At 40.8% G+C, this 23,175-nt stretch overlaps 1 protein-coding gene across 1 annotated transcript in view; it reads right to left on the reverse strand.

Moving 5' to 3' along the window:
• UPP2 (uridine phosphorylase 2) overlaps nt 1-7,546 on the reverse strand; it is a 38,873-nt gene extending 31,327 nt beyond the window's left edge. The window contains exons 1-2 of the mRNA XM_089519979.1: nt 7,326-7,546; nt 1,426-1,543 (exon numbers count right to left, since the gene is read on the reverse strand). Of these exons, the coding sequence (XP_089376105.1) occupies nt 1,426-1,543; nt 7,326-7,387 (180 nt within the window). The 5' untranslated portion in view covers nt 7,388-7,546. The remainder of the gene's footprint in view (nt 1-1,425; nt 1,544-7,325) is intronic.
• Between the last annotated feature and the right edge of the window lie 15,629 nt (nt 7,547-23,175).

Below are 23,175 nucleotides of genomic sequence, written 5' to 3' on the forward strand. Positions count from 1 at the left end.
TTTTTGTACTAGTGTCTTTTAAAAATCAGAAAACTAACAATTACTTGGGGAGCTTGTGTGGTGTAATGGTTCAAGCACTGGACTATAACTGGAGACCTGGATTCGAATCCTGACTTGGCCATAAAACCTACTGGGTCACATTGGCCAAGTCACACTCAGCCTCAGAGGATGGCAATGGAAGAAGAAACTTGCCAAGGAAACCCCATGATAGGTTCGCCTTAGGATCACCATAAGTCAGAAATGACTTGAAGGCAGACTACATCAACAACTACCAATTACTTGACTGTAATGCAAAACATATTGCTCATCCTGTCTATTTTGACATTGTTTCAAACCTGCATCAAGCTGCAAGATGAGGCACAATGCCAGCCAACACGTGAACAATGTGATATTCCTCCTCCATCCAGGGACGTAGCCGGGATTTCAGGAAGTGGAGGGGTTTTCCCAGACTAAGTGCCACCATTATAATGGGGCTTAGGTGCAGTGGTGCAGCAGCACGTGCCATTCATTTTTCTAATGGAAGGGGGGGGGATCCGGACCCCACGGACCCCTCCCTTAGCTATGTCCCTGCTCCAGGGACCATGTCACCATTACTGTATAAGTAACCACAAACAGAGTGACATTGTTGCAGTCGGAAGGAAAATCTGCCTTCATTATGTGAACAATTAATTAACTTCAAGTACAGGCTATATGTAACCAGTTACTTCCAAACTTTGTTCTCAGTACAGTTGTGAGTGTGTGTGTTGTCATGTGCCTTCAAGTCATTTTTGCCTTATACTGCCCAAGGTGAACCTATCACAGGATTTCTTTTGACAAAATTTGTTCAGAGGGAATTTGTCTTTGCATTCCGCAGAGGTTGAGTGTGTGTGACTTTCCCAAGGTCACCCAGTGAGTTTCCATGTTTGAGTGGGGATTTGAACCCTGGTCTCCAGAGTCGTAGTCTTATGCTCAAATCACTACATGACACTAGTTCCCTGGGTGTATGTATATACAAGTCTAAAGTGCGTCTCCTTACACAATAACAGAAGCTGCCCTTTCCTTCTAAAAAGAATAAAATACATGGCTTTGGAAATGATGCCATGTAAAGCCAAATTCCTCACCGTATTCTTTCTGAACTGGAGTCACTGAAACTACCCCAGGGAAGAACTGAGCTCATCATTCCAGCGAGAGGTTTAGTTTCCTCAGTCTACTTATTTTCCCCAAGAAAGAAAGGGTAATTGCCCATAACTGTAGCTGCAGCATACTTTCTCAGTTACTTTACAGAATGGGCACTGACTTGGTCCCTCTGGGACTTTTAAGTCATCTCTGTGAAGCTGGCACTCAGAAGATGCTGTGAGAAAATGTAACAGTAAAAGAAATGAAGAGAAGCTTGAGCGTAAAGAAAATCTGCTGAGGACCACTTCCCCCGTATGATATTTCTTTTACCTTTATGTCACCAAACATGGCTGGCAGATTGTGTGTTTTGGTCCCTAAGTCTAAGTGATAGAGGATATCTTCATCCATTAAGTCCAAATGCGGGTTCTTAACATAAACAAGTTGGCTCCTAGGGGGAAAAATGGTAATAAAAGAAATCAGATCAAACAAACTTCTCAGAGGGAAAATGGGAAATAAGATATAACAACATGAGAATTCACGCAAGCTCTTAGATTACCTAGTTATATATTAATAATGCTGAGAGGGCTGGAGACAAGAATCAGAGAGAAGTAAAGAGAGAGAACTTGGGTCGAGGCCAAAATCTTTCCAGATGATCACATTTTAGTACAGTAAATGTGAAGTTGTCACCCATTTGGTATGCTGACTGCAGACAACTTCCCTGGAGGTTGTACTTCTCAGTGTTTGCCAGTGATATATTTCATGCTTTGGAAAATATTGTTCTTTGCCTCAACTCTCCCGCTGCCCCCAACACCACATGCCATATTTGTTATTACTGGGGTTACTGACTGTAATGAGATGGTGTTACTGTCAGAAACCTTTTACCATGCTTTGTAATACTATAAGCAATGGTGTTGCAGCTTCTTCCTTTGGCTGTATTATTTTGTGGTCTCATATTACACACACACACTGTGGCTGTGTCTTCTCTATTATGTTCAAAATGTTTAAAGCAAACAAAGATCACAGGAACCCCAATGGATCAAACCAAGGGTCGATCGAATCCACAGGGCTTTGAGGCAAAGAAAAAGATACCATTCCCCTCCCCTGTTCATTGGAGATTATCAGATAGGGGAAAATTGGGGAAGAAAAAGGCATACTCCTGGAAAAGCCACACAATCGCACTGAAGATTTTCAGACACTGTCACGCTTATGGTAGGCAGTATCAAATTTGAGAAGAGGCCCAGTAAAGCCTGGCAACAGAAACATATTCATGATGCCTACATTCTGATATAGATTATCTATAGAGTGGCATTGTCTCCGTTCTAAATTCAAACATGAAGCCAGATTCTAAATAATCCATTTTATCCAAGAGCATTTAGACCCAACTACCACCACAGACACAAGTACCTGGCCAAAAATAGATTAGAAATATCCAACACAGAAGGATCTAGAGAGAATTTCCTTTAAGAACATTTCACAATGATGGCCTTAAGGCTTCTTTCATCAAAGACTCATACACAGCTCTCTGTACCCACTTAACTAGTCCTCTCAGCTGCCTTAGTAACCAAAAAAGGCTAGTACCAAGGGTGCATGTGGTTGATCTTACACTGCTACGGATCTTGTCCATATCCTCAGAATTTATAAACTACATAATGCATCTATTACAATGGGACTGCTATATTTAAGGGTTGTAGCAGGAACTTTTGAATGTCCTGAACTGGGAAATATCTGCTGCCAGAGTAAATGTTCGAAATGAAGAGAACACTGGCATGGCTAAAAAAATGGGAAGGAAGGAAGAAACTGCTGTTGGTTGCCATTTACATATGTGTGTTTGTGTGTTTGTGATAGAGAGAGAGAGAGAGAAAGAGAGAGGGGGAGGGAAAGAGGGAGAGAGACAGATGAAAAGAAAAGATGAGAAATAGTAAAATTACATTTAGGGCTTTCAGTTACATATCATGATGTTCTAACATTACAGCAAATAAGAAATAAAGAGATAAGGAATAAAGAGAAATCATTACTTATGCATTTCAATAAAAGCAACAAAATAACTGAATATAAGTCCATATGTAAATTGTGCTGATATATCCTTCTTTCAAATGCTGAAGTATTGTTCTTCTATCCATTAGATCACAGTAGACTAATAGTAGAATATTAGTCTTTTCACAGTCAAGAGGACATGGAAGATCCATTTCCACAGACCCTGTGTTAAGTTCCAAGACATGAGCAACTACCGTATATACTCGTGTACAAGTTGACTTACAAGTTAATGGATTTTTATATGACCTGTAGATAAGTCGAGGGTAAAACTTTGGGGGCTATTACAAAGAATGGAATGGGGAAAACATCACTTCTGTTCCTCCTTCTCCTTCTCTGGACTACCAAACACAACTTCCCTGGGGCTGGAGGAGAGGTTTTAATATCGGATTGGGGAGGAAAGTAAATGGAGTTAAATGGGGTGTTTCTTTGATGGGAAGAGAAGGCTTTCAAATCGGACTGAGAAGGGAAAGAAGTGGAGCTAAAAGGGGTGTTTCTTTGATGGGAAGAGAAAGTTTTAATATCGGATTGGGAAACCCTTTCACACATAGGCGCCGATGCACAAAATCTCCTGCCTCAAGGCACGAAGTGTGGGGAAGAGTGGGGCATCATGGGGGTGCTCATTTCAGGATCTTTCTAACCAGTATTAGTGTATTAACCTGTATATAAACAGACCCAGAATTTTAGGGTCAATTTGGGGGCCTAAATTTCTCGACTTGCAGTCAAGTATATACAGTACTTTAAAAGAATTATATGTCTCATTGAATACCAAAGAACTTTCTAGTACCAAATTTATTTGTGTGATGACTTCATCCCAGAACCAGGTAACTATGGGGCATTTCCAAAACATATGGATTAAAGAAGTATTAATAGTATTACACTTCTGATAGGAACCTAAATTAGTTTGTTATTATTATGGGCCTCCAAGTCATTTTTGAATTTTGGAGACCCTAAGGATCATGGGGCTTTCTTAGCAAGTTTTGTTCAGGGGGTGTTGCCATTACCGTCCTCTGAGGCTAAGAGCATGTGACTTACCCAAGGTCACCTCATGTTTTTTTTATGCTCAGCCTTTATGAGACATTATGTGAATATAATTTTACTTTGCATGGTATTTAAAAAAGACCAAACAGACATGAGAAATAGAAAGGAAAGGAATGATGGCCCCAAAGAGCATGAAAATAAGTTTGTGAATGAGGAACTCTTGAAAATGAGGAGAAAACCATGATAATGTGCAAAAGATTACTTTTTAAACCTATTACAGGATTAATAGACAATGGAGGCAGCTGTTCTTTTCAGCAGTCTAAGGCCATTTTTACCCCAACCCAGTTGAGAAAACATCTCAATTTCATATATTTTCAACAATTTTTCAAAGATTTTGGTTAGTGGATCCCAGGATACAAAAAAACTCAAACTGCCAATTTGGGGGGATTTTTTTTTTTTTTTTTTGCATCAGTTTGGGAGAAGAGTTGTTTTTTTAATAAGGGAACATCTGGTAGTTTGGATAATCTGGGGAAATACGTAGCTCCAAAAGGGAGGGCTGGGGGCTGCACGCTCTATGTGCCCTTCTCATCCATTGCTATTGGTGTGCTTAGTGTTTATAAAATATAAGGCGACTCAGGTTCCCATAACCACTCTTTCTTGAGGAACTTAGAGGAATTGTCATATATTATTGGAAATGGGGTGGGAAGAGACGATTGCAGAAAAATAGAAAGCATGTGATGTGAGACATTATAGACCAGATAGGTTGAAAATATGCTGATGAAGAGAAAGTGGGAGGTTAGAGATTCTTAACTGGCACAGAAATGTTTCCATTAGTTCATTTATTCAAATGGCTTTAAAAAACCATTTAGCCCTCAAAGGCAACCAAGGAGATAATCTGCATTTTGAACCCACCAGTGAATGCCAGCCCTCCCTTCCCAGTTCCTCTCTGGCCTTTGTGACTCATTCTGCTTTGGCCGCAGTGCCAGCACCTGTCTCTTGCTTGCTGCCAGAACTCTCTGTTGCCTCTCTTGGGCTCTCCTGCAGCTGCCTCTTTGCACAGGCTTCTCATTTCAAAATAATTCAGCAGGTGGATTTTGCACATTTACTTTTCCACCACTGCTGCTGGTTGCAACCCCTTGAGGAAAGTTTGCTATTCAACATGTTGCCAATGTCTGTCGACATATTTTACTTTGGCCATTTTAACATTACTTCAGCGTGTGTATTTATTTAGCTAGTATTCCAGTTTCCAGACCACCAAAGATCTAGATACTGTAAATGTGTCATATGTGAATGGCCAGTAAAATCACATTTGAACTCCCTGCCCCCCACTTACATACTCACAGACCTTGGACCTTAGACAAGTATAAGACAAGTCACAATCACAAATGGTCAAAATGAAACAAGTTGGAATCATGCAGCCCTCCCAGTGTTGCACTGCCTCTCCCAGCATTCGTCATCATGCTAGCTAGGGCTTCTGTGACTTGCAGCTCACTTGGAGGGCTACTTAATTCCCACTGCAGAGGTAAACAGTGAAACAGACAGGTGAATTAAACACCTATATGAGGAGAAAATATGCTCTACTTGTTTAGTTCTGAAGCTGAAACAAGTGTAGGCAAGGGTCAGCAGCCAAGGTTCAGAGAGTATTCCTGCAGAAACATACTGTTCAAGAGCTAGGACATCTTGTAATCTTATAGAAACTTTTTTGCCCTTCAATCAAAGCAGTGAAGCTTTGTTTGACTCTAGTAAATCTCCTTCAGCAATTCGATTTTAATCACCACACACTGTCAACACCTTTGATAAAAATCACCATTCTAGGGGGCTCAGTATTTATTTATAACCAATAATCAGGTAATTCATCCACATCAGGGCTTGAACATAACTAATTGCAAACAGACGGTTACTTCTACTTAATTCCTTTTCCCAAGAATGATGCTATCACTAATTGATTATTGTTTGCTAATTGACACTATTTTAAACACTTTGGGGAAATGCAAATAGTTATCTTGAACATAAAACTATGTACTGGGAGCCTTGGGAATTGATCTGGAACAACTTACTTTTTTAAAAAAATAACTTTCCAAGCTCTGATCTAGACATCTTTGTTTTTAAAACAGTTCTTTCTCTGTTTGGTAGTTAGGGGAAGCCAGCCAAGAGCACAAAGAAGGCAAATTGATGAAAGAGGTCTGTAAAAAGGAGTGAGAGAAAGCTGATGGTGTCTCTAGCTCAAGACAGAGCAAGGAGACCAGTGTTGTCAATCCTCTCTTTACATCTGCACTGTAGAAATAATGCAATTTGACCGCCATGGCTTCATCCTATAGAATCTTGGGGATTGTAGTTTTGGGAGGTGCCAGCACACTTTAGCAGAGAAGGCAGAGTAAGATATGTAAAACTACATATCCCAGCATTCCATGTGATGGAGTTAAGCACTAGAACTGGTATCAAACTGCATTATTTCTACAGTATAGTTGCACCGTCTGTTTAATCTTTCAAAATCCAGTTTTCTAAATCTGAGGGACTAAGAACTGGAGGAAAGGCCGTCTTGACACCTGAGAACGTTTTGATATAAATGTAACCAATAACGTAAAGTAAGTACTAAGAGCAAATGAGCAACTAAACTCAAGTTTTCTAAAAACCTTTCAGTTTCAATCTATGACAACAAATTTATTTTAACAAATCAATGAATGGTTTATTCCATTCACAGATTGCGGTTCATCATTTTAATCAACTGTTGGTTCTGCCTGACCTCTTTACACCGCTCACCAAAATGTAGGAAGCACGTTTATGTATTTTCTTTGTTAAAAAGAAACCTCTTTTTGGACCAACTCTTTTATAATTATTGTAATATTTTTGGCCCATCATCTTGATTAAAGGCTAGGTTTCAATTTACATTTAAATTAAAACAATATTCAAAAGACTCAAGAGTTTCTGATTAGACGCTGTCCCCATCATAATTGCAAATGGAACAGGACTGGTGACATAGGAATGCAGGTCCACATTCAGTGATTAAAACAAAATTGTTTGTATCAGAACAGTTCATATCACTCCTTCACATCACATGAAACATACGTATGTGTGGTAGCATGTAAGTGCTTAGACTGAGTTACACATACTGCTAAACTGATGAGATAGTAAAAAACACAATGCTGCAGTGAACCCCTGCTAAGTGACTGAGATAAACCCAAGTGAATTGTATAGTACCCAAACTATACATTACTTACCCATTGTAATTTTTCCTTTCAGTCTTAATGGGCTTGTTGGAATCAGCTAAAAAGAATGTCATCCTGCCCAACTTTCACAGGACAACACTCCAGCAGACACAAACAAAATAATAACCTGTAGTAGTACAGGAGTGTATGTATTTATAGCCGCTCTCTGATAAAATGACGTTCTTTTGTATTTCCAAATATTTAACAGGAATGACCCAAGTCAACAGTGCCTGTCTTGTGCCTCGGACGCGAAATAGCTGTCTCCTGCAGCTGCATTGCTAGAAATACCAGAATCTTCTTCAGTTGAGCTCTGGAGATCAGAGATTGGCTGCTCTTGAAGGTGTGGTACCTCAGCCCAAATGTCTCTCTTTTCTGTGGCCCTGTGTTACTGTGCAAAGGAAAAACAGAAAGGCCACAGCAGGTTAACCTTCTGTTACTGACGTATTTACTCTTTGACCAGGATCCCACATTTATAATTTGGCAGTCATACCTGTTGCTGGAGGCATTCCCGGGGGGGTGGGGGGGGATTTCCATCTGTTTTCCCAACTATTTCTATTTTTGCTTAAAACGTGTACATTACACATGGAAATAACATATAAGGCATGTGTGATAAACAAGTGTACAGTGAACATAGGATGACATGAGCTGGCCAAGCTTCATTGGTGAAATGCTCAATGGCATGCATACATCAAGTTAGTTTTTAACTCATATCAGTTTCCCTCTCATGTGCAAACAAAGCCAAGGCCTCAAAAGGAACTTTCAGTCATAACTGGTTTGAGGCCTGCATTACAAAGTTAAAGATCAAGGTAGAGTCATGGAGTGTGTTTGTTTATTTAAAGGCTTGTTTATTACCCACCAGGCTTGTTTATTACTCACCCACTAGCTCACTAGGATCCCCAAAGCAAGGCACAGCAGGTAATAACGGGGAAAAACAATATTTGAAAGCAAATCAAAACAATGTTTTCAAAAGCAGTTTTAAACACACGTGCATGCACACCAGTACCCCAAGTAATCCTGGTTTTAGAGACCAAAGACCTTGCATCTTGGCTCGCCATCAGAAATTCAGAAGGGATAGTGCCAGCACACCCGCTAATATTTCAAAGATGAAAACTGGGATATGTGCGGTTAGGGGTGTCATTAGGGGGATGTGGGAGGTTTGGACTTCACCAGGTAACACCCTAAGAGGGGGTGACACAACTGCTCCCCAAACATCTGCCTTTGAGTAGAAATGGGCTGTGACCTTTGCCTGCATCCCTTTGAGACACTGAAGAGATGGTATATGGAGGGCAAGGGGTCATGGGAAGAGAAAGGAGAGGCCAAAAGGTTTTTTTTATTAAAATTAAATTTAAAATCATTTTTAAAATTCTTTTACAATTTTCTTTAAAAATATCACATCTTACTAAATGTTCCCTTTAAAGCGATGAAACTGTAAGTACATGTAAATACATTTAGGCTGTGCACATGCTATTGTCCTTTAAATGTATTGTTTTAATGTTGCTGTTCCTTTTAGCACCAGCAAAAAAGTGTTGCTGCTGTGGCGGCAGCAGCTTTTGGAGCTCCTTTGGTGCAGTATCTATAAACGCTGTGCCAAGGGAGCACCGTGATGCCCTCTGCCATGCAGTTGGGCACACAGTGTTGGGGTGGCATCAGAGTGTATGACGTGCAGGCGCCATGTCCCCACTCTGCCTTGAGGCCGGTGTTAAGCATCGCTCTATTTAGCCCCTTATTCTTCATTCCTGCCAAATCAAGACAATTGGAAGGTATGCACCAGCATACTGTTTAGGGGAAGGATTTCCAAACCCAGGGTCTCACATGTAACTAAGCCCTATCTTTTGTAACCACAAACCTGTCAGGGTAGTGGAACTTGAAACAGGCCCTCCATTGAAGACCTCAGATTAGCGGCACATTTATCGGTGGAGTTGCCACCCCTGGTTCACTTGGTGTGGGGGATGGGGGCTGTCAAGGGTGTGCCCAAAAGGCCATGCTCTCCCCTTCTTCTTCTCTGTGGTGGCAGCAGGTCCTTGTGAGCAACTACCACCACCATGGAGATGGAGGGTCGGGGTTTTCAAAGCAGGACAACCACCCCTGGTGCAGGAGAGGTATCTGGGAATTTCCCCCAAAGAATGTACTCATTCAGCTCCTTTGTTGTTGCTGTGGTTGATGTGTGATTTCCGACTTATAGCAACCCTAAGGTGGACCTGTCATGGAGTTTTCTTGTCACGACTTGTTCAGAGGAGTTTTGCCATTGCTTTCCCCTGAGGCTGAGAGGGTGTTACTTGCCCAAGGTCACCCAGTGGGTTTCCATGTCCAAGTGGGGAATCAGACCCTGGTCTCCAGAGTTGTAGTCCACTGGTTCTCTATTCAGCTCCTTACACTTCTTTATAATAATGACGATAGGGGCATCAGCTTCCTTTACCAGGAGGTCACTTGAGTCTTTTTGGTTTTCCCACCCTAATATTTGAATTTCACTACAAATATGCAGGTCAAGCATAGCTGGAGGCATAGCCTAGATGTTTCAATAGAGTGCCAAGTCCACTGTCCTATCTCCAGAGAGAGGTAGTGAGCTCTTCCCAAAATGCTATTAGGTACACAGCCTAAAACCTATCGTAGCTCTGTGCCTTGGGCTGCTCTACACTGCAGAATTAATGCAGTTTGACACAGCTTTAACTGTCATGGCTCAGGGCTATGTATTTCTGGGTTTTATAGTTTTAGGAGATATTTAGCCTTCTCTGTCAGAGAGCTCTGGTGCCACAACAAACTACAACTCCCGGGATTCCATAGAATGGAGCCATGGCAGTTAAAGTGGTGTCAAATTGCATTAGTTCTGCAATGTGGCAGCAGCCTCTGTCTTAAGTCTCTCCAAATCCCACTTGAAAACTTCAGTCTATTCCCCAGTTGTTTCCTTCACAGACACCTAGATTATATTATTATTTGTCAAGCCCACAATTCTGACAAGGAATTGCCTCAGGGAAAAGCACAATACAGATCTTATTCATAGAAATCTGACAGAAAACCTGTAAGAATAATATAAATCCTTGCCAACCCAAATAACGGTGGTTCTTTATTACAGCTGAGACCATAAGGGTGTTCTGCCCAGGCCAGGCCAGCAGTAAGACAAATCTTCATGAACCCAGAGGAAGTCATGAGCAAAATAACTCGATTACAAAGATGTCTGGAGATTTCCTGTTGGCTTGTATTTGGGCACCGTGAGTTAATTAGATCCTCTCTCCTTAAATGACTCCAGACTCCTGTGTCAATCACATTGCCTTGGAGGCTGAATTGTGCAAAGGCCCACATTAAGAACTCTGTCAAGGAATGGAAGAGAACCTGGATAATAAATGAGTTAAGATACTAGTGCCTCCCTGTTAAAATTGAAATCAGCAGACGACAGACTAGTAATATCATTGAGGTTGACAGAAGGCATTTTGCAGTCTGAGGCAAAATCACAAAAGGCATCCTCTCCTTAAAGTCAGGTGGACAGTATACAAGGCCAGCCAAGGCAGTAGCAATAGCAATGTTTATTGAAGTCACAGACCAAAAAATGTACTACAGAAAAAGAACAGACCGCAAAAAGATGATCAAAAACCTGGCCACTCTTTCAGAAATGAAAGAAAATGAATTCTCAAATTGTTCAGGCCAAGTTATTTTATTTTTATTTATTTTTATTTATTTTACTAAGAACACTCTCTTACATTCACTTATTCTTCTTCACATTCATTAACTTCTTCCCAGTAGAAAGCTACCACCAGTGAGTTGTACTCTTCTGAGTTTCTGAACTTTGTTGAAACTTAGTATGCTGTGATTTGCATTCACATGGCACAACTGGTATGAGATTAACATTTAGTTCGTCAGCCTTCACACTATTGAGTCAATCTTGTTACAGAGAATTCTGCATGAACAAAATTCTCTCTCAGGTTATATAACTAATGTTCAGATAGAAAGTAGGTTATATGTTACAAAGGTACAGGTGGGTGAAAAGGAGTACTGGAATACAAAACTTGAGGATGATAATACTACTTAACATGAAACCCAAAGGAATGTTATCTTCTAAAAAGTCAGAGATCCTGTGATCTGTGACAGCCATTTAAGTCTAGAGTAAAACACCATGAGACTGAAAGAAAAGGACATTAAAGCTTTGTAAATAAAAAAGATCAGCTAGTTATTCTATGTTTCTGGCTTCCTTTACTACATTTTAATCTATCCATCTCCCGCTTGGCTTTGTCAAACCCACTAGTATTTGTCTGTGTGGGTAGGCTTTTTTATTTAAAGCTTTCTTTTTTAAAATGGATTTTTGTATTTGTAGGCTGAATCTGCACAGGCTAAATAATGCATCTTTACTTCCATCTTGGTCCTGTTGGAACACATGACATCCCTCTTGTTTTGATGTGAAAATGCTTATTTTCAATGCATGGAGGCTTTAAGGTGAATTAAAAGTTTACTCCATAGTTTTGGGGAAGTTTTTTTGAAAATGTTATATTGTGGAAGAACCAGTTTTTTAAATATGGGGTTTCAACCTCAAATTGGGATCACAGTGGAATCAGAGGTGGTGTAATGGGACAGGTTGGTGGGTTGTCACCTAAGTCAAGAGATCCTCTAGGTCACCTGAACATTCCTGCCAGAGAAGAAGTACCTCCCATGTTTGTATTGGCATCCAGAAAGATGGTGTTGCCTTTTTTTATTTTGGATTAGTTCTTTAGATTGTACTGTATGCCATTGGCAGGTTTTATATTGTTTTGATCACTCTGTAAAGTGCTGTGCAAAACTTACGGCACTATATAAATAAACACTAGTAATAATAATTGTATGCTAATCTTTGCATGCATACTGTTGCACATATTCACATGTTAGCATTTCACCTCCCCCTGCTTTATCAGCTTCACTTTATAGAAATGCAGGCGGGCGATCTGAATGATAGGAAACCAGAAGCTATTTGATTATGGAAATAGGTGAATATGTGTATGCATCGTGGTAATAATAATAATAAACCCACATAAGCCCATATGGCAAACACATGCACACAGTAAAAACAGTCCCTTGCACTGATGTGGCTTTCCAAATTAGTTGCAGTTTGGAACCAAACAAATGTGTGGGGCAGTAAAGAGGTCAAACCAGTCAGGGATACTATGCAGTGGAGCTGGGATACAACTCTTGTGTAGATTCAATCCTAATAGCTGTTTAAGGTTTAGTTTTAAGTTTGCTTTTGTTTTTAATCATAGAATCATAGAGTTGGAAGAGACCACAAGGGCCATCCAGTCCAACCCCCTGCCATGAAGGAACTCTCAATCAAAGCATCCCCGACAGATTGCCACCCAGCCTCTGCTTAAAGACCTCCAAGGAAGGAGACTCCACCACTCTCCATTGAGGGAGTGTGTTCCACTGTCGAACAGCCCTTACTGTCAGGAAGTTCCTCCTAATGTTGAGATGGAATCTCTTTTCCTGCAGCTTGCATCCACTGTTCTAGGTCCTATTCTCTGGAGCAGCAGAAAACAAGCTTGCTCCCAAAGTGACATCCCTTCAAATATTTAAACAGGGCTATCATATCACCTCTTAACCTTTTCTTCTCCAGGCTAAACATCCCCAGCTCCCTACGTCATTCCTCATAGGACATGATTTCCAGACTCTTCACCATTTTTGTCTCCCTCCTTTGGACATATTCTAGTTTCTCCACATCCTTTTTGAATTGTGGTGCCCAGAACTGAACAAAATTTTCCAGGTGGGGCCTGACCGAAACAGAATAGAATGGCACTATTACTTCCCTTGATCTTCTGACTGAAGACTTCTGACCGAGGTAAAGGACGCGCCTCAGTCCTGAATGGGAACAGCTTGGCGCCGGGCACCAGAATGGGGCCATTTTGAGGATACTTTGGTGTGTAGTAAAATGCATTTTTTCTCAGCCTCATGCAGCCCTGAACATCCCCTTCCCGTGCCCATAATGGGGGGAAATGTGTGTGATAAGGTACTCAGACACTATACTTCTACTGATGCAGCCTAAAATTTCATTGGCCTTTTTAGCTGCCCCATTGCACTGGTGACCCATGTTCAACTTGTGGTCTACTTGGACTCCTAGATCCTTTTCACACGTAGTTTCATTCAGCCAGGTGTCCCCCAGCCTATATCTATGCATTTCATTTTTCTGCCCTAAGTGCAGTACTTTACATTTCTCCATATTCAGTTTCATTTTGTTAGCTTTTGGCCCTGCTTTCTAGCCTATTCAGGTCATTTTGATCCTGTCCTCTGGGGTATTAGCTACTCCTCCTAATTTGGTGTCATCTGCAAATTTGATAACTATGGCCTGTTACAGACTGCCCCTTTGGGGCGGCCTGTAGGCGCACCTTTCCCCACCAGATCGGATCCTGAGTGGCTAGAGCGGCAGCCGCTGAGGCCCCGATCCGCCGCTTTCCGGGCTGCGGGGAAGCGGCAAAAGGCCCCTTCCCCGCAGCCTGGAAAGGGGTGTCCTTGGGGCTTCAAGCCCCAAGGACACCCCGCGGCGGCGGGGAGAAGGAGAAAGGGGCCGTTTGGCCCCTTTCTCCTTTGGTCTGCTGGGCGCAACCGTCTAAAGGCTGCGCCCAGCGGACCAAACCAGGGTCGCGGAAAGGGCGCCCTAGGCACCCAGCCGCAACCCCAATACGTCACAACCGCGCCGCCTCGTTTGGAGGCGGCGCGGCCGTGACGTATCGACGGCGGCGCCCGGGCAGAATGGCTGCCGCCATTTTGTGCGTGCGCAGCACGCACTAGGGTTAGGAAGCACCACCCCGCCTTAACCCTAGTACGTGCTCCGCGCGTACTTTTAAGCCCATATGTAACGGGCCTATGTCCCCAATACTGTCATCCAAGTCATTAATAAATATATTGAATAGCACTGGGCCTAGGACAGAACCCTGTGGGACCTCACTAATCATTTCTCTCTAGGATGAAAAGGAGCCATTGTTGAACACCCTTTGGGTTTGGCTGGTCAACCAATTACAAATCCATTTAACAGATACCTTCTTTAGCCCACATTTCACCAGCTTGTTTGCAAGCATGTCATGGGGAACCTTATCAAAGACCTTACTGAAATCAAGATATACAATAGCTACGGTATTCCCTTCACTTATCAAATTGGTAATTTTATTCTAAAAAGAGAGAGAGATCAGATTTGTCTGGCATGACTTGTTTTTCTGAAACCCGTGTTGACTTTTTGTGATTATGGCATTGCCTTCTAGATGTTCATCTCATGTGGGAAAACAATTAATAAATAGGGCAGAACTTGGAAAGATTTTTTCTTCTTCTTTTCAGACTACCACTCTAAGAAACTTCCAATCAACATGCCAACTTTTCCAAACTTTTTTTTAAAATGAGTGCATAGTTTGATGGATTTACTTTTGAGAAATTTCCTGCCACATTCACCAGCTTGTATCAGCTGTCTGGGTTGAAGGCATAAAATGTCAGCTATTGTGGGCAGCAGACTTGCCACTGGTGGTTTCACCATCCACATGGAGAAACCAAAGAGATTTTCTCTTTGAGAGAGGCCACTTCAGGGCTGGACAAAAGCAAGGATATCTGTCTCTTTTTGAACATCTGCCTGGCTAAACTGTATACCTTTTAAAGCTTTATTTTATGTTAACTGCCATCAAATCAACTTCAACTTATGGTAACCCAATGGAGGAGAGACTTCCAAGTCACCCTATCTTCAGCAGCCCTGGTCTTGCAGTTTCAAGTGTGTGGCTTCCTTGTCTGGTGGCTCAGTGTTTAAATGCCTCTACTGCAGCCACTCACTCAAAACCATAAGGTTATGAGTTCAAAACCAGCAAAAGGGCTCAAGCTTGACTCAGGCTTCCATCCTTCTGAGGTCGCTAAAATGAATACCCAGATTGTTGGGGGCAAATTAGCTTACAGTTGTAAACCACTTAGACGCTGCTTAAGCGGTATGAAGCAGTATATAAATGAAGATTGTCTATAGAACTCTTCTCCAGCACCACATTCCAAATAAGCTGATTTTCTTCTCATCCACTTTCTTCACTGTCTTTCACAACCATATATAGAAATGGAAAATACAAGGCCATCCTAGCTTTAGGAGTAAATGATATATCTCAACACTTAAGGCCCCTGTCTAGTTGCTTCATAGCTGCCCTTCCAAGTCAAGTCTCCTTTTGATTTCCTGACTGCGGTTTCCGTTCTGATTAATAACTGAGCAAAGCTATGGAAAATCTCAAACTATTTCAATTTCATCATCATCTATTTTAAAGTTATCTTTATTACCAGAGGTTATTATTTACTGTCTTTTTTTTAATGGGAGAGGAGATGGAAGGAAAAAGGAAGTGGCCGTTTAACTGTAGAAGTTGGTCCATTTTAACTGTATCCTATTCTCAGTCCTCTCCACACTCATCATCTTACGTGAACCAATAATATTTGGGCATGCGTGCTCACACACAAGAGCCAGCATGGCATAGTAGTTTAAGTGCTGGACTACAACTCTTGAGACCAGAGTTCGATTCTCCACTCAGCCATCAAAACCCATTAGGTGACTTTGAGCAAGTCACACTCTCTCAGACCTCAGAAAACCTCATGCTAAGGCTGTCTTAGGGTTGCCGTAAGTAGGAAGTGACTTGAGGGCACACAACAACAACAACAACATTTACATACAGTAGTCCTGGGTATATTCCATTGTCCAGGACACAGCCATCATTGGATCAATGAGGGCATAGGTCCTGGGCCTCTAGCCAATAGTGTCTTCCTGCCACCACCTGTGCTACCATCAGATCTTGCTCTGACACACAAGATGGTAGAAAGAGCCATGCTAGGTATCTTTTTGTATTTCTTGCCAGGGTTCTCTATGTGCTAAGCTATGCCCCTGCCAATACCACATCTTTTGCTAGTAATAATAAATCAGGGATGTCATGAATATTTATCTCTTGTACAACCTCTTCTTAGGGGAACCTGTGCTTGTGTAACAAGATTCTGGCCATTGTCTAAATGTATTGTTCAACCAGACAAACAAAACATGTGACAGCACCCTCACAGAGGAAAGACTATTCTAACAGCCTTTCCAAATTATAAGCAATTACAGTTAAAATATGTTAAAGAATAGTTGCTTCTGATGCTGTAATCTAAGTCTTGTGAATTGTTCCTAAATGGAAGCATCATGGCAAGCTTCCTCATTTATTTTCACCTGCAGACTTGTCTCAGCCTGCCAAAGGCCTTACAAAAAATGACCGATTAGCTCAGGATTGATCAAAATGCTGAGACTGCAGTTTATTCAAACTACCTTTATCTCTTCAGTCCAGTCAGTCTTGGTCATTCTCTGTCCCAAATGCAATCATTCATTTTCCAGTGTTTTCCTCCCCATCTGAAATCATGCTGGTCTGATTGTATGAGAACCAGTGTGGTGTAGTTGCTTTATTAGTGTTGGACTAGGACACTGGGAAACCAGGATTCGAATCCCTGCTCAGCCATGGAAATCCATTGAGGGACCTTGGGCTTCCTCACCCTCAGAGGAAGGCAAAGGCAAACTTGGAACAAATTCTGCCCAAAAGAAAAAGAAAAAAGAAAAGAAATAAAGAAACCCATGATAGATTCACTTTAGGGTTTCCATAAGTCAGAAATGCCTTGAAGGCACACAACAACAACAGTAATTCTATAGTGTGATTACAATTATACCTGACTTTATGTAATCAGCATGTCTCATGATATAAAGCTGGGATAGGAACTAGAGGGAAGAAATGGGGAGAAACCTCCCAAATTTTTGAAGTTTTTTTAAAATTCTTTTTTAAAATTTAAAAGAGACTATGGAATATTTCCTTTTGAAATGAGGAATAAAATTATAAAGGGAAAGTGTTCACATATTTACACCCCTGAAAGCTTTTCTAAAAACTATGTAGGAAGAGAACTTTTATTTAAGACTGTACCATATCATTACAATTCCTGCTCTTGGTTTCCTTTTCTCTGTTTTTTAAAATTATTATTATGAGAATGAATGCATTATGTCTACTAGACACTATGGAGAACTGGTGGAGGCAAAATAATTTTCTTTATTGAACTAATGTTGATTTTATTTCCTATTTTAATTGATGTTTTTGTTTTGTTTTTGGCATGCTTTTCAAATTGTCAAGACCTGAGGTTCCTTATAGTTCATGTGTTTCTTAAAGTTCAGGATGTTATACCGTAACTCTATTTGTAACAAAAAACAGAGGTCAAATCCTGTATGGGATTTATGAATGTTTAAGAACTCTAGTTACAGTCCTTGCAGTGAATCTCTTGAACCCCCCTCATCCTCACTAACTGGGACACAGCTGCTGCAATTAATTAATAATTAATAATTTGTTTTATTTATATACCGCTATTCCAAAGATCATAGCGGTGAACAGCAAGTAAGCTAATTAGCAAGTAAGCTAATTTGCCCCCAACAGTACTCATTTTAGTGACCTCGGAAGGATGCAAGCCTGAGTCGAGCTTGGGCCCTTTTGCTGGTCTTGAACTCGCAACCTTGTGGTTTTGAGTGAATGCACTGTTCCCTTGTCAATTGGGAAGCAGCTAACTGATGTCCTTACTCCTTCCTGTGGGTGATCTTTGGTCCAACAGGCAGAAACAGAGCCCATGTTGTAATTCCCCCTTGTATCAGAGATCACTCACACAAGGGGGTGGGTGGGACTGTCATCCAGCTGCTTCCTGAGTGACAGGGCAACAGATCCCCATCGAATGCAGCATCAGCTTCCCTGTAAAACTATGGTCCAATCCACATGGCAGAAATAATCCAATTTGAGACTGCTTTAACTGACCTGGCTCAATGCTAGGGTATTCTGGGAACTGTAATTTTGTGAGCTATTTAGCATTCTATGTCAAAGAGCTCTGGTGCCATAACAAACTATAATTTCCAGGATTACCTAGCACTGAGCCTGGGCAGTTAAAGTGGTGTCAAACTGGATTATTTCTGCACTCTGGATTGGACCTGTGGCTCACTTAGTAAAGAGTATGGATATTCTACCAATTCTTTTCTCCAGATCATAATGCCACCATGATGTGCCCAAAAACAAAGTAAATTCAGTTTAAATGAAAACTTAAGAAATATTTATTTTTGAAGACAGAAATATTACAGCAACGTAAATAAGAACTGAGGCAAATTTTTGAGGTGACCCTAGATGAAGGTACAGATCCAACAATAGTTTGGGGTGTAATCAAAGCTTATATGAGAGTACAATTTATAAAACATGATCCTAGATATGGAAGAATTATGGCTCATTTTTTTCAATATATGACAATAGCAGCAAGAGTATTGTTCATTCAAACTTGGAAGTGGACTGAAGCAGCAACGATGGAAGAATGTATTGTTAAGATTGCTGAGTGATCCCAAATGTCTAAATTAATGTGAGTTCTAATGGGCAAGACAATCACAGAATTTTTAAAAGTCTAGAAACCACTTATAGAACTTTTGAGCAATAAGAAATCTAACAATGTAATAATCTGTGGCTATGGTTATTAGCAATTTTTGTAGGATTGTTTAGTTGGATCTGTAATTGTAGAATAACACCTTTTGCTCCTTTTTATTTTTCCTTTCATTACAGTCAAAATTGGGGAGGGGGGGTCAGAATGCTAATGTGTATTAGTGGTATGATTCCCCCCCCCCTTCTCCCTTTTCTTTTTCTTCCTTCTGTTCCTTTATCTGTGATTGTGTATTATTTTGATTACAAATTGCATTGTTCATACTAAAAACTAATAAAAATGAATTTTAAAAGGTCTTAAAAGTACTTAGGGAAAAGCAGAACACTGAGGGAGAATTAGTGTTTAGTCAAGAGTGTGAAGCACATCATGCACCACATACATGAGCCAGAAGTTACAGTGCTAGAAAAAAATAGTATCTTGATAGTGTAAATATAGACTGGCCTTCAAAGCCACTTCCCCTAGAGATTTCCCTTAAATCTCCAAGAGTTTTGTGGGAGATTCTTTCCCAGATAGAGATGCATAGAATCAAATACTATGTAATTCACAGGTTGTGGCTCAGCTTGCTCAACTTATACTATACTTGCTTATTTGCTTGAGTGGTCTCACAGTTCTCATCTTTTCTAGATGTTTTATTTTTATCAGTTTATATTTAGAAGAATGTGCGTAGTTGGCTAGTCACCATGAAATAATATGCATGCAGAAAACCAACCTAATAAAGTACTGAACTTGTAGGTCAAATTCAGTCTGAGGGTTTTTAATGAGAAGAATCTAATGGAGGCTTGAGAAGGCTGACCTCTGGGTTATGTTCCACTGGAAAGGTCACTCTTGAAGAGAAAAATATCTTGTGCGGAGAATGTTCTAGCCTAAGGACAGGAATTTCATCATGACCTAAACCAGGCAGTTTTGATGAAGGTAGGTCAGAGGAGTGAGTCTTACAATGAACTGGAGGAGGAGGAAGGCCCCAGTAGGAACAGAGGAAAGATTTGCTTTATCTCTGGCAAACATTGACTTGAAAATCCACAGTCTGTGCTGATAACAGGAAGACATACCTTAGGGGTAACTATTCAGAAAAAACAAGCATCTAAATCAGTCTCTTCCTTGCCTCTGCCCTTTTATTGGAGGCACTGTGTTACAATTACAAGTTGAGATTTAATGTCATAGTAATATAACAAAATATGAAGAATTCTGGCCAGTAATATATCAAGGTCAAGGCATAGGCCAATAAACGGAGCAAGGAACGGAGCAGAAACAGAGCAAGGGGCTCCTTGCTTTGCAATACAAATAGGATTCAGTAACCTTGCTGATCTCCGTTAAACTCTGGATTAAAATCTAAAGTGGTAAATGGATGACATTTGTGGAGTTGTAGGACTATGTTCTGTGAATGTATGCACAAAATGGCTCCTGCTGCAAATTCTCTCCTTGAACTCCCACATTTAGCTACAAGGAGCCGACAGGCTGCAGCCACACTGCAGACAAAATGCAGGCTGACACCACTTTAACTACCATAGTTCAATGCTATGGAATTCTGGGAATTGTAGATAGTTGTGCCACCAGAGCTCTCTAACAGAGAGGATTTGATGTTTCACAAAACCACACTTCCCAGAATTCCATAGCACTGAGCCATGACTGTTAAAATGGTGTCATCCTGGATTATTGCCACAATGTGGATGCAATCTTAAAGACACAGCATCATATACTAAAGTCTTCCAGGCTGTAGCTCGGTGGGAGCTGGTGGCTCCCATTTTAGTGGTGTGGTAAATCTACTTCAGATTTTAATCCAAGTTTTAAAGGAGCTAGTGATAGCAGTAGCAATAGCATGTACATTTCTATATCAGTAAACTCAGCACTCTCTAAGTGGTTTACAGTCTGTAAGCCAATTGCCCTCAGCAAGATGAGTACTCACTTTATCGACCTATGAAAGGATGGAATACTGAGACAAATTTGAAGCCCTCTGGGATTGAACTCATAACCTAGTGGCAGCAGTCCTGGCATTTAACCACTGTGCCACAAGGCCACCAGAGCTAGCCACAGTACTGAACTCTATTCTTATATAGGGAATAAATAGGGAACTTGGAATGGATTCACTGTTGAGGAGCCCATCATCCACTACTCTTTCTGCAGTCCTCTCCCCTTGTTGGTACTTTTAACTTTGAAAATTACAATTGTCCCAGAATATAGAGCTGTAGTCACCATGCCCCAGGCTAACAACAGCTTTGTGCATGAAATAGTTTCGTAGAATAAACTGATCTGTTACTACCCATGCCACCAAATGATAACAAGTGTATTGACTAGTGTCTTCTAAAAAATCATGGCTCAGAAAAGACAGCACAAATGACCAGAACAGAGCCAGATATAGAAAGCTTCACACAGCCCAATAATTTTGGGAAATGCGAGGGTGTTCCTTTTTGGGATTTCATGCTTTGTAATCATTAGTTCCACTCCTGCAGTCAGCTGTCCCATAAATATACAAAATTTTGGGCTCATGTTTTTTGCTGCTAATCTGCATGTTTGTTTTCAACCAGTCTTCCTCCTGCTTTGAGGCGTGGAGTAGGTGTGGCTTCTTGTCATTTACTCAATGAACTCAGCACTCCCCCCTAATGTCACCACCCCAGTATTGATGTTTCCCCTCTCACACATCATTTCTATTTTTTATTTCTAATTTTTAATTATTTTTAAAGCTTTTTTTTTTTGCATAAACATAAACATAGAGCGGAAGGATATAAGGCTATACCACTTTAGCACTATAACTCTAGAAAGGTGGGAAAGAGAAGACCACAAAGATACATTCAGTTTAGTAACCAGACAATGGCTATAACTGTGTAATGTTTATCCACATCTTTATCTAAAACTCACAGGGGATAGGTGCTAGTATATATATTGATGCAATGTTGGTTTGAGATTCTTAAACTCCTTGGCACCTACATCTCATTTGGCCTGATATCTCAACGCTCCTACTTATGTACCAAATTATAAACTGAAGGAATGGAAAGGTGAATGTCAATATGGATATGCTTTTGTCTGTTGTGTTACCCTGCAGATGCTAATGTGAAGGCAGAGCAATTGTTGCCCATATTAATGGTTTAATTAACTGAAAATTGAGCTGCTCTAACCCTATTTCATACCTTCATAAGACATGACTTATTCTCCATAAACAGAATTCACAAATGGACGGGTGTTTATTAAGAAACAAGTGTTTTTAATTATCCAGGACAGCCCACATTACACAGTTCAGGAATACCTTACAAGTTTTTATAATGTGGGAATAGGTTTGGTCAGATGAGTCTGGAAGAAAAGCAGCAGGACTTTTCTGAAACGAATGATGTATGCTGTTCAGCCATTCTGTTTGAATTTGTGCCAACTATGAGCTGTAGCAAATGATTTTCTGTAATCTGTCATTTACAGACAACTCTTCACTCCTTGCATTGCAAGGAGGCTGGTGCTTTAAATGACGGCAAGCAGGGTTGAGAAAATTATGCTCCAGATGTTGCTAGTCTCCAGCTTCCAGCAGCCTGAGTTAGTACAGCTGAGAAGAGCTGAGAACTGCAATCCAATGACATCTGGGGGGCAGATCATTCCTGCTTTGCAGTACACCTTGAATAGGATCTGATTGGCAAACTTGCATTGTGATATTTGAAAGAGTCCCAGATTAGATGGCACACTCAGAGTAAAGGGCCACTTACTTTTCTATTCTTAGACAGTGAGAGACTCAATGCTCCCTCCTAGTTTGTCTTACCCATGTCCCTGCAATGGTAAACCACAAGAACTGTGTGTGTGAATGTGTCGGGGGGGGGGGGGAGAGTGGGTTTTAGATTTTACAGTGCATTAAGACTGCTGTACAAGGGCTTTTAAAAAAGAATGTATGCTCATCTTTCTCCCCGACTATTAAATTAAGTCAATCATAATAATTAGTAGGAACAAAGCTATGAATGTTTTATTCATTTAGTACAGTGATAGTTATTAAAATCCTTATTATTTAGCCTAATTGTTATCACTTGGCTATAAAAATATCAAGTAGAAAATATATTAACAGAGATGTAGCTGCAGCATATTGTAAATGATGTCACTTCAGGGTGCCTTTTATTAAACCACCCTTGCCTTAAATGGCCAGGCAATTGCCTCCGAGTGGGTCACTCACAACTAATTCAGAGAAAAGGGTCCTTCATGTTTTCCAAGCATAGTATGTGCTATGCACACACTGAGTGACAATACTGCTTTACGTGGCTCATAGACTGGATGAAAAGGTCCAGTAAACTGAGACTCACTTCAGACAAGATGGAGATACAGTATGAGTGTGGTTCATCAGTCCATTTCATTGGTGTTCAGCTAGTTTTAGAGTAGGTTGCACTCCATAAAGCAGAGGTTTGAATGATGCAGCCCTCCAGATATTGTTGGACTGTAGGTAGTTCACCGCATTTCTCAGCATTGACTGTGCCAGTAAGAGCTGCTG

Source organism: Sceloporus occidentalis, unplaced genomic scaffold (assembly GCF_023333645.1).
Source record: "Sceloporus occidentalis isolate IW3139 unplaced genomic scaffold, rSceOcc1.0.p SCAF_4, whole genome shotgun sequence".
Classification (NCBI taxonomy): domain Eukaryota; kingdom Metazoa; phylum Chordata; class Lepidosauria; order Squamata; family Phrynosomatidae; genus Sceloporus; species Sceloporus occidentalis.